The following is a 12501-nucleotide window of genomic DNA, read 5'->3' as shown; positions in this document are numbered from 1 at the left end:
CACTTTGGCATTGCCTGCTGGCTCCCATCCAACAGCCAGCAGCTAACACCAGTTCCATATGTGCTCCTAGTGACATCCTGCCTGCACGTGCCTGCAGCTGCAAGTCCAATGAGCCTTACCCAGGATTCACCTCTTGGGGCTATTCTAGGAGTGCAAGTGAAATGCATGGGATGTAAAGCACGGGCCTCTGAATGTATTGTCTGTAACTTTGGTTCACACACATCAAAAGCCGTATCATCACTAACAGGATGATGCAAGACTCCACCAAATACGCACAGGTGCTGGCACTACTGGAGAGCCACTTCACTAGCAAGGTTAACGATGTTATCACAAACCTGCCTCCTTCTGGAAAGTATTAGTAACTAAAAAGCGAGCTCATTCAGCAGCTCTCCCTCTCTAACATGCAATCCTTAGGAAATTGTTGCATCTGGAGGAAACTGATCACAGTTCCAACAACATCTCCAAATCTTGGCTGGACCAAATGTCCTGAAGCCACTCCTAAGATAAGTGCAGATGTCTCACTTACCAGAGATGCATCATGCCCTACTCTCAATAATGCAAGAGGCAAACTTGAGCAAGCTGGCAGAGACAGTGGGAAACATTTCCAGTGTGACTGCTCCACAGGTGTTTGCTACAATGCCCACCAGAGACAATATGACCAACATTACCTCTCATCTTGAGGAGTTGACATGGCAGACCACAGCCATCAGGGTGTACAAATGATGATAATGCATGCCATCACGTGTATGATATAGCATGCACTCCTTGCCCTCACCAGACGGAAACTGTTTCAGTGATAGAGCCTATAGGTGCAAATCACTGCATTCCTGGGTGGAAAACACGAACGGTAGCCACCCATGCCTAGCCTGCAAATCTGCCAGCAAACTAAGCAATTACCACAATCTTTAGTGATAACATACAGGACCTCTAAGATACAGTTTATGGTGAAGACCAAATCAGACTGGGTGTGTTTTCCAAGCACCTGAAAATAGTCCATTCATAGCTTCATACAGACATGTGATTTTAAATTTGAATATCAGTTTATGAAGATCATTCAGTGGGCAATTTATAGTCTCAAATGTTGCCTGCTAGATTTCCTGTGCTTCTTTGACCTCATCCTGGCTGAGAAGAATGCTCCCATTTTGGACAGTGTCACATCACTGAAAGTTGCACGCCAGCACAAACAGTGCGGTGATCCATCAATAGACTTCCTTGTCGAGCCACCACCGCTGGCACACCTGCTAAACAAGTCCTGATCAGTCAAGCAACCTACCAGAGCACCATAATCGCCCTGCCTTTCAACAGTACACCACATCAGAACAACTACTACTACTACTGCTATTTTCTCATGACCCAGAATGTTGGCCCCAGACAATTGGTAGATTACAAAAGCAGACTTTGAAGAAATGATCCAGGCAGACAAGGCACAACCATCAGATAGCAACTGGGCTTATACCTTTATTCTCACACCAAAAAAAGCGGGTGGATGACATCATAATGAAGACTACAGAGGACTAAGTGTTCAGACAATTGCTAACTGGCATCTTGTGTACCACATCAGGGATTTCAGGAACCAACTGATGAGGCACACCATTTTCTCGAAGCTGGACATTGTAAAAGCCTACAACCAAAATTCTGTGACAACAGAGGTCACTTATAAACCTGCAATAACTACAATAACTATGCTCTCTGAACCATTTGAAGTCTTGGACATGTTCTGTGGCCTATGGAACACACCATAGACCTTTCTGTGCTTTATTGATGTTCTTTAAAAACTAGATTTCTGCTCTGGATACATAGTTGATGTGTTGCCAACACTGGCACTCTCCTAACAATATGGAATTCATCTACACAGTTTTCTGAAGCTCTGATGACTATAAGATCAAATATCTGGTTAAATGTTTCATTGGTACTAACGAAGTGAAGACCCTGGGATTTTGAGTTTCTGTGACTGGTAGATATCCACCAGCTGGGCACATCAAATTTATTACATCTTATCAGTCTCCAAAAATGATGCGCAAAGTGTGACGGTAACTAAGGTTAAGTTGCAGGAAGCCAGGTGCCACTTCACGTGCCTTTGTCGGCCCCAAGTCCATGGTTTCATGTATTCACTTGGACTAGAAAACTACAGCCAGCATTTGAAGCCTGCCAGGCAAGTCTCATGCAAGCTACCTCCGTGCACATCCAATCGCCAATGCCCCACTACAGACTTTCTCAGACACATCATCCTGTGCTGTCAGTGCCATGTTACAACAGAATGTAAATAGGCCCTGGCAGCCTTGGGTTTCTTCTCCAAGAGAACCACAGAAACAGTGCTCTTGGTCACTATTTCACATGGAACTTTTAGTAGCCTATTAAGCAGTTAGATACTTATCATCAAGTTGGAAAAACACACCGTCACTATATATAAGGATCATGACCATTAGCCACTGACTTTCAAGTATTTGCAGCCTTGAAACAACTATACCCAGTGCCAATCAATGAACTAAATTTTGTTTCACAATTTAAAACAAAACATTCAGAATGTGAATGGTTTATAAAATATTCACTGCCAACATTTTGTCTAGAATGGAAAGCATTTCCGCACAGTGCATTTTGCCAAACTGGCAGCAGTACAAAATATCTGGCATACTGCAACAAGTCAGCAGACTGACAGCAGCTGTATGTGCATGCCCTTTTACAACAGGTTTTCAATTCTCTACACACACTCAGACATCAGAGAATCCACACTAGGAGGCCACTAGTAGTAATGCAGCACTTTGTGCAGCTCAGTATACAGAACTGCCACATGAATAAAAAAAGGAGAACATTCTCCAGAGAAGATCCTCAGAGCAAAAGAACTTTCTCTGAATAAGTTCTCAATTTTGTATGAACAAAAAGTTCAAAGCATATTCTCTGATGAGGGAGTTCCTTCTCACTTCCTGACCTCCTTCTGGAGAAGGTTGTTATTGTGTGTCGTTTACCGTGTCCAGCACAGAACACACACATAATATTACATTTCATTTAGCTTGCTCAAACAGGCAAACTATTCAGTGTACAAATACAGAACTGGCGTCATTGTGTTCTGGAAGATTTTACTTTTATGTGTGGCAACAAATTATTAAGACAAAAAGTTTACGAAAATGCATTTTCTTGCAATGTTACCGAATTTTCAACATGCGGGAAACTTTTTTGTTACTGAAGTTAGGTGAACACATTATGCAAATGAAATCTTAAGATTGCAGGACATTTTAATCTACTCAAAACCGGAACTCTGGTCAAGTTTTCTAACACAAGATAATTTTGGTTAAATACGAGGGCAGTTCAATAAGTAATGCAACACATTTTTTTTCTCGGCCAATTTTGGTTGAAAAAAATCGGAAATTTCTTGTGGAATATTTTCAAACATTACCGCTTTGTCTCGTATAGTTTCATTGACTTCCGACAGCGCTGTACGGAGCTGTTAAAATGGCGTCTGTAACGGATGTGCGTTGCAAACAATGGGCAGTGATCGAGTTTCTTTTGGCGGAAAACCAGGGCACCTCAGATATTCACAGGCGCTTGCAGAATGTCTACGGTGATCTGGCAGTGGACAAAAGCACGGTGAGTCGTTGGGCAAAGCGTGTGTCATCATCGCCGCAAGGTCAAGCAAGACTGTCTGATCTCCCGCGTGCGGGCCGGCCGTGCACAGCTGTGACTCCTGCAATGGCGGAGCGTGCGAACACACTCGTTCGAGATGATCGACGGATCACCATCAAACAACTCAGTGCTCAACTTGACATCTCTGTTGGTAGTGCTGTCACAATTGTTCACCAGTTGGGATATTCAAAGGTTTGTTCCCGCTGGGTCCCTCGTTGTCTAACCGAACACCGTAAAGAGCAAAGGAGAACCATCTGTGCGGAATTGCTTGCTCGTCATGTGGCTGAGGGTGACAATTTCTTGTCGAAGATTGTTACAGGCGATGAAACATCGGTTCATCACTTCGAACCTGAAACAAAACGGCAATCAATGGAGTGGCGCCACACCCACTCCCCTACCAAGAAAAAGTTTAAAGCCATACCATCAGCCGGTAAAGTCATGGTTACAGTCTTCTGGGACGCTGAAGGTGTTATTCTGTTCGATGTCCTTCCCCATGGTCAAACGATCAACTCTGAAGTGTATTGTGCTACTCTTCAGAAATTGAAGAAACGACTTCAGCGTGTTCGTAGGCACAAAAATCTGAACGAACTTCTCCTTCTTCACACAAGTCTTCGCACCCGAGAGGAGCTCACAAAACTGCAGTGGACTGTTCTTCTTCATGCACCCTACAGCCCCGATCTCGCACCGTCGGATTTCCATATGTTTGGCCCAATGAAGGACGCAATCCGTGGGAGGCACTACACGGATGATGAAGAAGTTATTGATGCAGTACGACGTTGGCTCCGACATCGACCAGTGGAATGGTACCGTGCAGGCATACAGGCCCTCATTTCAAGGTGGCGTAAGGCCGTAGCATTGAATGGAGATTACGTGGAAAAATAGTGTTGTGTAGCTAAAAGATTGGGGAATAACCTGGTGTATTTCAATGCTGAATAAAACAACCCGTTTCAGAAAAAAAATGTGTTGCATTACTTATTGAACTGCCCTCGTATGATGCATAACAATCTTCTCATGCATCAGTTATGTAAGCACCTGTCTGTGCAATTCGTTACGAGAAATAGATCACTAGATTTGTAATACACCAGTTATTAATTATTCTGATCCACCTACTTAATGCTAAACCAACAAAATATAAGATTTATGCTGTGATAAAACATGACGATGAACATCTGGCAATGTCAGTGACACTGTTGTTTGGTGAATACCTACGTCTTCTCATACATCAGTCTGAAAACTTGGGTCTGCTAAATAGCAAAAAACATGTTTTAGTTTTCACTTCATTTGAAAGGTCGTCCACTCTTCTTTCATGATTTTCAGGAAGGGAGCACCAGGAATATAACATTTTTATTGTTAAACCCATATAAACTTCTACAGTTTCTCTCTCCAGTATTTCTTTGGGCTAGGTATATCTTTTCTTCATTCCAAACAACAAATATTCTAATACTGCTACTAAAAATTAAGTAAAACTTAACCTCCACAGAATTTACTCAGCTTGAAATATGCTACAGAGCAAAAAACCAACAACAACAACGAAGATGTTCTCTGCTTGTGAGAAGCTCCATTAGTTTTATTCATAAGAATTCGGAGTATGTTCTTTGTTTTGAGCAACTTCCCCCAACCTTTTCTGAACACTGAGAACATTTCAGGTGAAGTACATTTTTTGACTTGCTTTATTCAAGTGACATGAGAACTTTCTGCAAAATTTTGAGTACAAAGTATATTCTCCATTTTATTTATATGACTTAATACATCACCACATCGCACAGATGCAAACAGCATTGTGGAGTGCCTACACTGTTTCTTAAAGACTGCTATAACAATACTAATATAATAATACTAAAATGCAGTAGCAACCACTGGACACAGAACACCTACCAAACTGCAACAATGTGCACCACAACATCACACAGAGCAGAGCCACCCGCCTGGAAACCGTTCAGCTGCTTCCCACCCAGATGCAGCAGCCATTTCACAACACCAGCTGGCTCACCAGTATTCAACCACGATAGAAACACATTACAGATGAAAACTGCAGTTTCGTTTCAATACAACTGACATTTCTTAGCTGAAGTTAGTTAATTTTTTCTACTATTTTCTTTGTGGGTGAGTAGTGTAGCAACCTCAGCTCACAGGTCAAGCCATACTTCTCCAGTTGTAACATTGTGAATGACAAACACTAGAGAAAGCACAAACTCCAGCAGACAATACATCACTACCTGCCATGGCCAGAGGATCAGAGTGTTTGTGGTTGTCAAAAGCACATTACATAAAATAACCCGAGGGATAGTAGTAATTTATCTTGTTGTTCTACAAACCAATACAGAGTCCCATCTTTAGGTGAAATGTACTGTTTATTAAGTACCTATAGCATCCCATAAGTGACTGAGCTAGAATGTATAATACTTGAACAGCAAAATATAAAATTTACTCATCAGGCTTTGTTTCATTTGATATTAAGCATTTGATTATTTTTCATGCAGATTGTGTGGAGACATGAAGTATTCAAACTTCAGTTCCCTTAAATTCACTTTCAATTTATTTGATAAAAAATTATAGGATCATTCCGGAAAGAAAACTAACCACTGTAACTTAGTAATGACAGCAACTGGTGGCAGTTTATTGGTCTAATAAAATTAGTTACTTACATACCTAATTCAATTCGGCAGGATGCAAGATGCCCTAGGCAGCTTAGTCTGTCAAGTGGACTTGTAGTTTGTTGTGCACCTAATTTGAACTGTGTAGCAGCTTCTGCCACACGTCGCAAGTCATTTTTCAGTGCTAAACCCAGTTCAACAGCTAATCCTGTGGAAAGTGGGCAAGGAAGCACTGCTGCACCTGGAATAGGGGGCTGCTCAGCTGCATGGTGCTGCTGCCATCTATTTGCAGCATGTCCATAGCAGCTTGCAGCAGCCTGAAACACATACCATGTACAATAAATACACTGCAATTAAAAGACTGGAGGTCATATGACTAATTTTGCCACAAATCTCTCTCTCTCTCTCTCTCTCTCTCTCTCTCTCTCTCTCTCTTTCTCTCTCTCATATCTGGATTACAACACACATGAAATAAGTGACTTTTTTATGTATGGTTCTTTCCTAGTATGGAATGCATGTGTGGTCAGTCCTGTCAAAACAGACCTTTAAGTTAATTCTTAAAGTATAACTGCCTGACCACAAAACGTAGAAGCTCAGTTTTCAATCCCCAGTTGCTCCTAGGATTTTTTCCCTCTGTCACATTTTACTTCTTTCATCTCTGTCTACCATTTTTTAATATGGAAAATCCTAAGTTATATCTCAGTTCAAAATTCATGTTAAACTGGTTGGGAAAATCAGTTCAAGCATTAGAGGAATACAAGGTTATATCATCTCCAATAGGAACACTGTGGCGTTCAAGTTACTTTTGGATTCAGAATAATGTTACCTTACTTGTATATCTTGCTTTCACTGATGTTTTTTTTAGTTTATACAAGTTATTAGTAGCTTGTAAACAGAAAGTACTACTAATAGAATGTAGTTTTTCCACGAATACAGTCTTGGATAGAATTCCTTCTGCTTTCTTGCCATACAATATCTCAAGCTTTCAACAACTTCTTCCACAGACGTTGTTAGAAGATGATTTGCTAACTGATTCTGTGCTGGTCCGTCAAACTTTTGATAGCTTCTTCCATCATCATCATCATCATCATCAGCAGCAGCAGCAGCAGCAGCAGCAGCAGCAGCAGCAGCACAACCACAGCCGCCACTGCCAGTGCCACCGCCACCACCATGAACTGATTGCCATGGCTGACACTATGGTGGTATTTGGTTACACAAGATGATCTTAATAGCTTTGATGACAAACTCTTAGTTCGTCACTTCATCGGACAAGGTTATTGTCTTATCAAACAAAATTCTATGCTTGATGTGCATGAGAGAATTTTAAGAAGCTGATGCATACAAATTTTCATATTTAATCCTGCATAAGTGTTCTGCACAACATTCTGACAGTATACATTTGGACTGGTCGATATACCACCTTCCATACTCCCAAGAGAAATGTTACAATTTTCAGGAAGAATGAGACTGTGTTTTATAATGTTTAGCACGCCTTTTACCTTTCTGAACAGTTTAAAACAGAATGACACAAAAACATTGTTTATGCATTCCATCATCAAGTAACAACAACAGATTATGCAACAACAACTGAATGAACCTTCCCTGACACTAAAAGAAAAGACAGCCAAAAAACTAATCCATATTACAGGTGCCACCATGAGAAATTATACCAATCTGATTCTTAGAATATGTCAACTGGGTCTCCTATGAACCACATAAATTACTACTTCTGATTTACGAATTAGTTTTTCCAATAATTTTTTGTTCGATGGGGGTGATGATGTTCCTGAACATCTAACCACTTCGGTCCAGTTTTCTTTTTTGTTTTCTCTGGAAATGGAGATCTAAATTCTTGTTTCAAAATGTATATCTGTTCAAAATTTCATGTTCTTCAGTCTTCTTCTCCTTCAGATGACTTCAATTTATTAGAGCCAGCAGCACCACAGAGACTTTTTCTAGTAGATATGTTCAAAAATTGTCTTGCACAGATAATGTATATTACAGGTAATCCAAACACTGAAGCTGAGTCATCCAGTGGAACTTTCACCGGCACAAGTTAAAATGTCCTGTACCTCGAGGAAAACGTAAATTTCAAATATCATCAATATGAAATCGTATCCTGTGCCACTTAGTACTTCTCAATCATCTAAACTTTTCCTGTGTTAGTGATCACGAACCATGTTGTTCAAACCAGTACATGCATCCTCAAATCTGAAAGAACCATGAAAATAATAACACATTTAAGAAAATGGCTCTGAGCACTATGAGACTTAACATCTTCATCAGTCCCCTAGAACTTAGAACTACTTAAACCTAACTAACCTAAGGACATCACACACATCCATGTCCGAGGCAGGATTCAAACCTGCGACCGAAGCGGTCACGCGGTTCCAGACTGAAGCGCCTAGAACCGCACGGCCACACCGGTCGGCACACATTTAAGAAAAACGGATGTAAAAATGTATCGAGCACATCTAGCAGAAAGCCCTTCACATTAACTGACCAAAGAGTGTAGACAATTTAGAAGAGCACATCAATAAATCAGATATCGGGTGAGAGACAAACATTGTCTGGTGGAGAGTGCAGGGACTAAACAGGCAACAGACGCAGCATCAGGAGATTGTGGGTCAGGGAGATGGGGAAAAAGGAGAGGACCGGGAAAGACAAGCGAAATTGTTGGTAGCGGGTGGCAAACACATAGTGTGGGAGATGAGAATGGGGAGGTGATGACAGGATGAACAGGTTGGAAACTGTTGGGCAGAGGGTGCGGGGACAGTAGTTACTGTAGATTCAGGCCGGGATAATTATGGGAGTGGAAAATAAGTTGTAAATGAACTCCAATCTGCGCAGTTCCGAAAAGCTGGTAGTGGAAGAAAGGAACCAGATGGCTCAGGTAGTGAAGCAGCCATTGAAATGAAGTATGTTATGGTCAGCTGCCGTTGTGCCACAGGGTGGTCTACTTTGCTCTTGACCACAGTTCGGTGGTGGCCATTCGTCCTGGTGGACAGCTGGTTGGTAGCCATACCAATATAAAAAGCTGTGCAATTATTGCAGCCCAGCTGGAAATGACATGGCTGCTCTCAGAGGTGCCTCAGCTCCAGATGGGGTAGGATAAACCTTTGACAGGATTGGAACAGGAAATGCTGGGTGGGTGGATTACATAGGTTTTGCACCTGGATTTTCCACAATTATATGATCCTTGTGGCAAGGGGTTGGGACTGGCAGTGGCAGTGGCACAGGGATGGACTAGCATGTTGTGGAGGTTGTGTAAGTGATGGAGCATTACTTGAAGAGGGGTGGGAAGTATCTCCAGTAGGATGTCCCTCATTTCAGGGCATGATGATAGGTAATTAAAGTCCTGACAAAAGATGTGGTTCAGCTGTTCCAGTCTGGGTGGTACTGGCTGATGAATGGGACACCTCTTTTTGGCTGGTTCTTGAGGGTGGTAGGAGGATTGGGGGGTGTGAAGGGAAATGGCGCCGAAGATTTGTTTGCAGTCCACCTACCATCCTGCCCTGGAATGAGGGACATCCTACCAAAGATACTTCCCACCCCTCCTGAAGTGGTGCTCCATTGCACCCCTGACTCATCTGTTGAAAGACCTGCCTCATACCAGTCACATCATCCTGCTATGCCCCCTTCATCTCATGCATCCTTCCCCACCCCCTCCTCACCTCCATTTACCCAGGCAACTGCCTTCAATAACTGATAATCAACAGTCAGCTTGCCATGACTGTGGGTGTGAGCGTTCAGGTGTCTGTGTGGTTGTGTTTGTGAATGTGTGTACTTTTGCTAGAGAAACAACAAGAGTTTGAAAGGTAGTAAGAATACTGTATTTTTTTGAGAATTACTATGCACCATATTAGTCACCTATAGGTGATTGGTTGCCTTTCCCTTACTTCACAGTATTCCATCCAGGAATTTCCACTCTTGTTGGACACTATATCAAAATTGATTGACACCTAGAAAAAGTGACACTTAGCAGTGATACTGATGAAGAGTGGCACAGAACAAATACAGAAAACGCAGCTAAAGAAGCAGTGGGAGAAAGATAGAAAGTACAAAATCAAATCAAACTAAGAATATGGACTGAATAATTACAAGCATCTGTATAAGAAACACAGAAGTCATATGAAGAGCTCCTAAAGAACACACGTGAAGCTGAAAATCACTGTCAACAAAAGTAAAATGAATTATGCTTGACAACTTGTATGACAGCACCATCAAAAATCTTGGGACCAATTCATTTCCTGTATTCAAACAGGATGTACATGAAAAACAAAGTCTAACATACACGGTAATGAGACATATAAAACAATCAGAAAAAGATACAAAAAAACTGAATATAACTGAAGAGGTTGAATGGGTTAGACACTACCACGAGTTATGGTGCAAACAGGATGATGTTCGGAAGATGTGCGTGTCAATGAGGAAAACAAATTTCGTAATACTGACAATAAAACAATGGATGCACTAAAAATGTGTGAAAAAACTTTAAAATTAGGGAAGTTGCAGGAATATATGGAATAAATGCAGAGTTAATCAGATGTGCAGGAAACTCTGTTCATCTCAGATTCCTATATCTTATAAATGTGTCCTAGCAAAAGGGCAATTCCAACATCAAAAAAACAGCAGAAGTTATCTCCCTATTCGAAAAGCACAATAGAAGCAAAAGTGGAAACTACGCATTACTCTGTTGAATGTGGCATACAAGATCTACTAAAAAATCATCAACAATAAAATAGAGTACTAACTGAGGTACTTCTCCAGGAAGACCACAGAGGATTAGGAAAGGACATTCATGGAGTCACAATACATTTACAATAAAATGACTATAGATAAACAAAGAGAATTTTATCTTGAAGCCTACATCGCTTTTATAGGTTTTGAAAAGCTTTTAATCAAGCTGATTAAAATAAATTATAAATAATAATGAAAACCAGCGGCTATGCATCACACCTCACAAGGATATATTCAGAAACAAAAATACAAGGACAGAAAAAAATTCAAAGATAGAAAAAAATACAAAGATAGAAAAAAATACAAAGATAGAAAAAAATACAAGGACAGAAAAAGGACACATGGGGTTAAAAATCAATCGATGATACTTTTCTCTCACTTACTCGATGACACTTTTTTATCAATCGCACCCCCCACACAACAATGAAAGGATAATAGTCAATGAGTATGGTTTCAGTTGCCCAATACTGCAGGTGTGTGTGTGTGTGTGTGTGTGTGTGTGTGTGTGTGTGTGTGTGTGTTTTGACGAAGGCCTTTATGGCCGAAAGCTTTATTTGTAACAGTCTTTTAGTTGTGCCTATCTGCGACTCAGCATCTCCGCTAGATGGTGAGTAGCAACCTTCCTTTTCATAATATTGTTGAAACGATAAAAATTTATCACTTATTACATTTTCACTGTCTGTGTAGTAAAACTGCAGCATCAGGCTTGGCCTTTAATTTATTACTTCTTTGCTAATAACTCTATTCACAATCCATTTTGCAGACAGTACTCCGTACGCCACTAAAGATACCTGCAAAATTATATCATTGTATTAAACATCCTGGCAGATAGTAACTGTGTGCCAGACTGAGACTCGAACTCGGGACCTTTGCCTTTCGCGGGTAAGTGCTCTACCAACTGAGCTACCCAAGCACGACTCACACCCCGACCTCACAACTTTACTTCTGCCAGTACCTCGTCTCCTACTTCCCAAACTTAACAGAAGCTCTCCTGCGAAACTTGCAGAACTAGCACTCCTGGAAAAAGGATATTGCGGAGACATGGCTTAGCCACAGCCCCCTTTCTTCCAGGCGTGCTAGTTCTGCAAGTTTCGCAGGAGAGCTTCTGTGAAGTTTGGAAAGTAGGAGACGAGGTATTGGCAGAAGTAAAGTTGTGAGGTCGGGGCGTGAGTCGTGCTTGGGTAGCTCATTTGGTAGAGCACTTGCCTGCGAAAGGCAAAGGTCCCGAGTTTGAGTCTCGGTTTGGCACACAGTTTTAATCTGCCAGGAGGTTTCATATCAGTGCACACTCCGCTGCAGAGTGAAAATCTCATTCTGGAAATGGCTGCTGCTCCAGTTGTGACATCAAGTGAAAAATTAACTCAACAACCACGGAAAAAAATTGGTGCATTAAGAATACCAGATTGTGCAGTCCCATTTCCTCCAAGGTTATTTTCAAGGCTAATTATGTGTTTATAAACTGGCATGCAGTGGCGACGATGACGATACACACGTTGACGAGGCATAGTGCTTCAATGCTGTTGCAGATAGAGCTCACAGCAGAATGGTT

The 12501-nt window shown here is 41.4% G+C and overlaps 1 protein-coding gene across 1 annotated transcript in view; it reads right to left on the bottom strand.

Moving 5' to 3' along the window:
* LOC126457675 (40-kDa huntingtin-associated protein) overlaps positions 1-12501 on the bottom strand; it is a 90128-nt gene that overhangs the window by 23970 nt on the left and 53657 nt on the right. The window contains exon 4 of the mRNA XM_050094178.1: positions 6268-6529. Coding sequence (XP_049950135.1) covers positions 6268-6529 — 262 coding nt within the window. The remainder of the gene's footprint in view (positions 1-6267; positions 6530-12501) is intronic.

Source organism: Schistocerca serialis, chromosome 2 (genome assembly GCF_023864345.2).
Source record: "Schistocerca serialis cubense isolate TAMUIC-IGC-003099 chromosome 2, iqSchSeri2.2, whole genome shotgun sequence".
NCBI lineage: Eukaryota > Metazoa > Arthropoda > Insecta > Orthoptera > Acrididae > Schistocerca > Schistocerca serialis.
The sequence above is the reverse complement of the archived record's forward strand: the minus strand, read 5'-3'. Positions and strand labels throughout refer to the sequence as shown.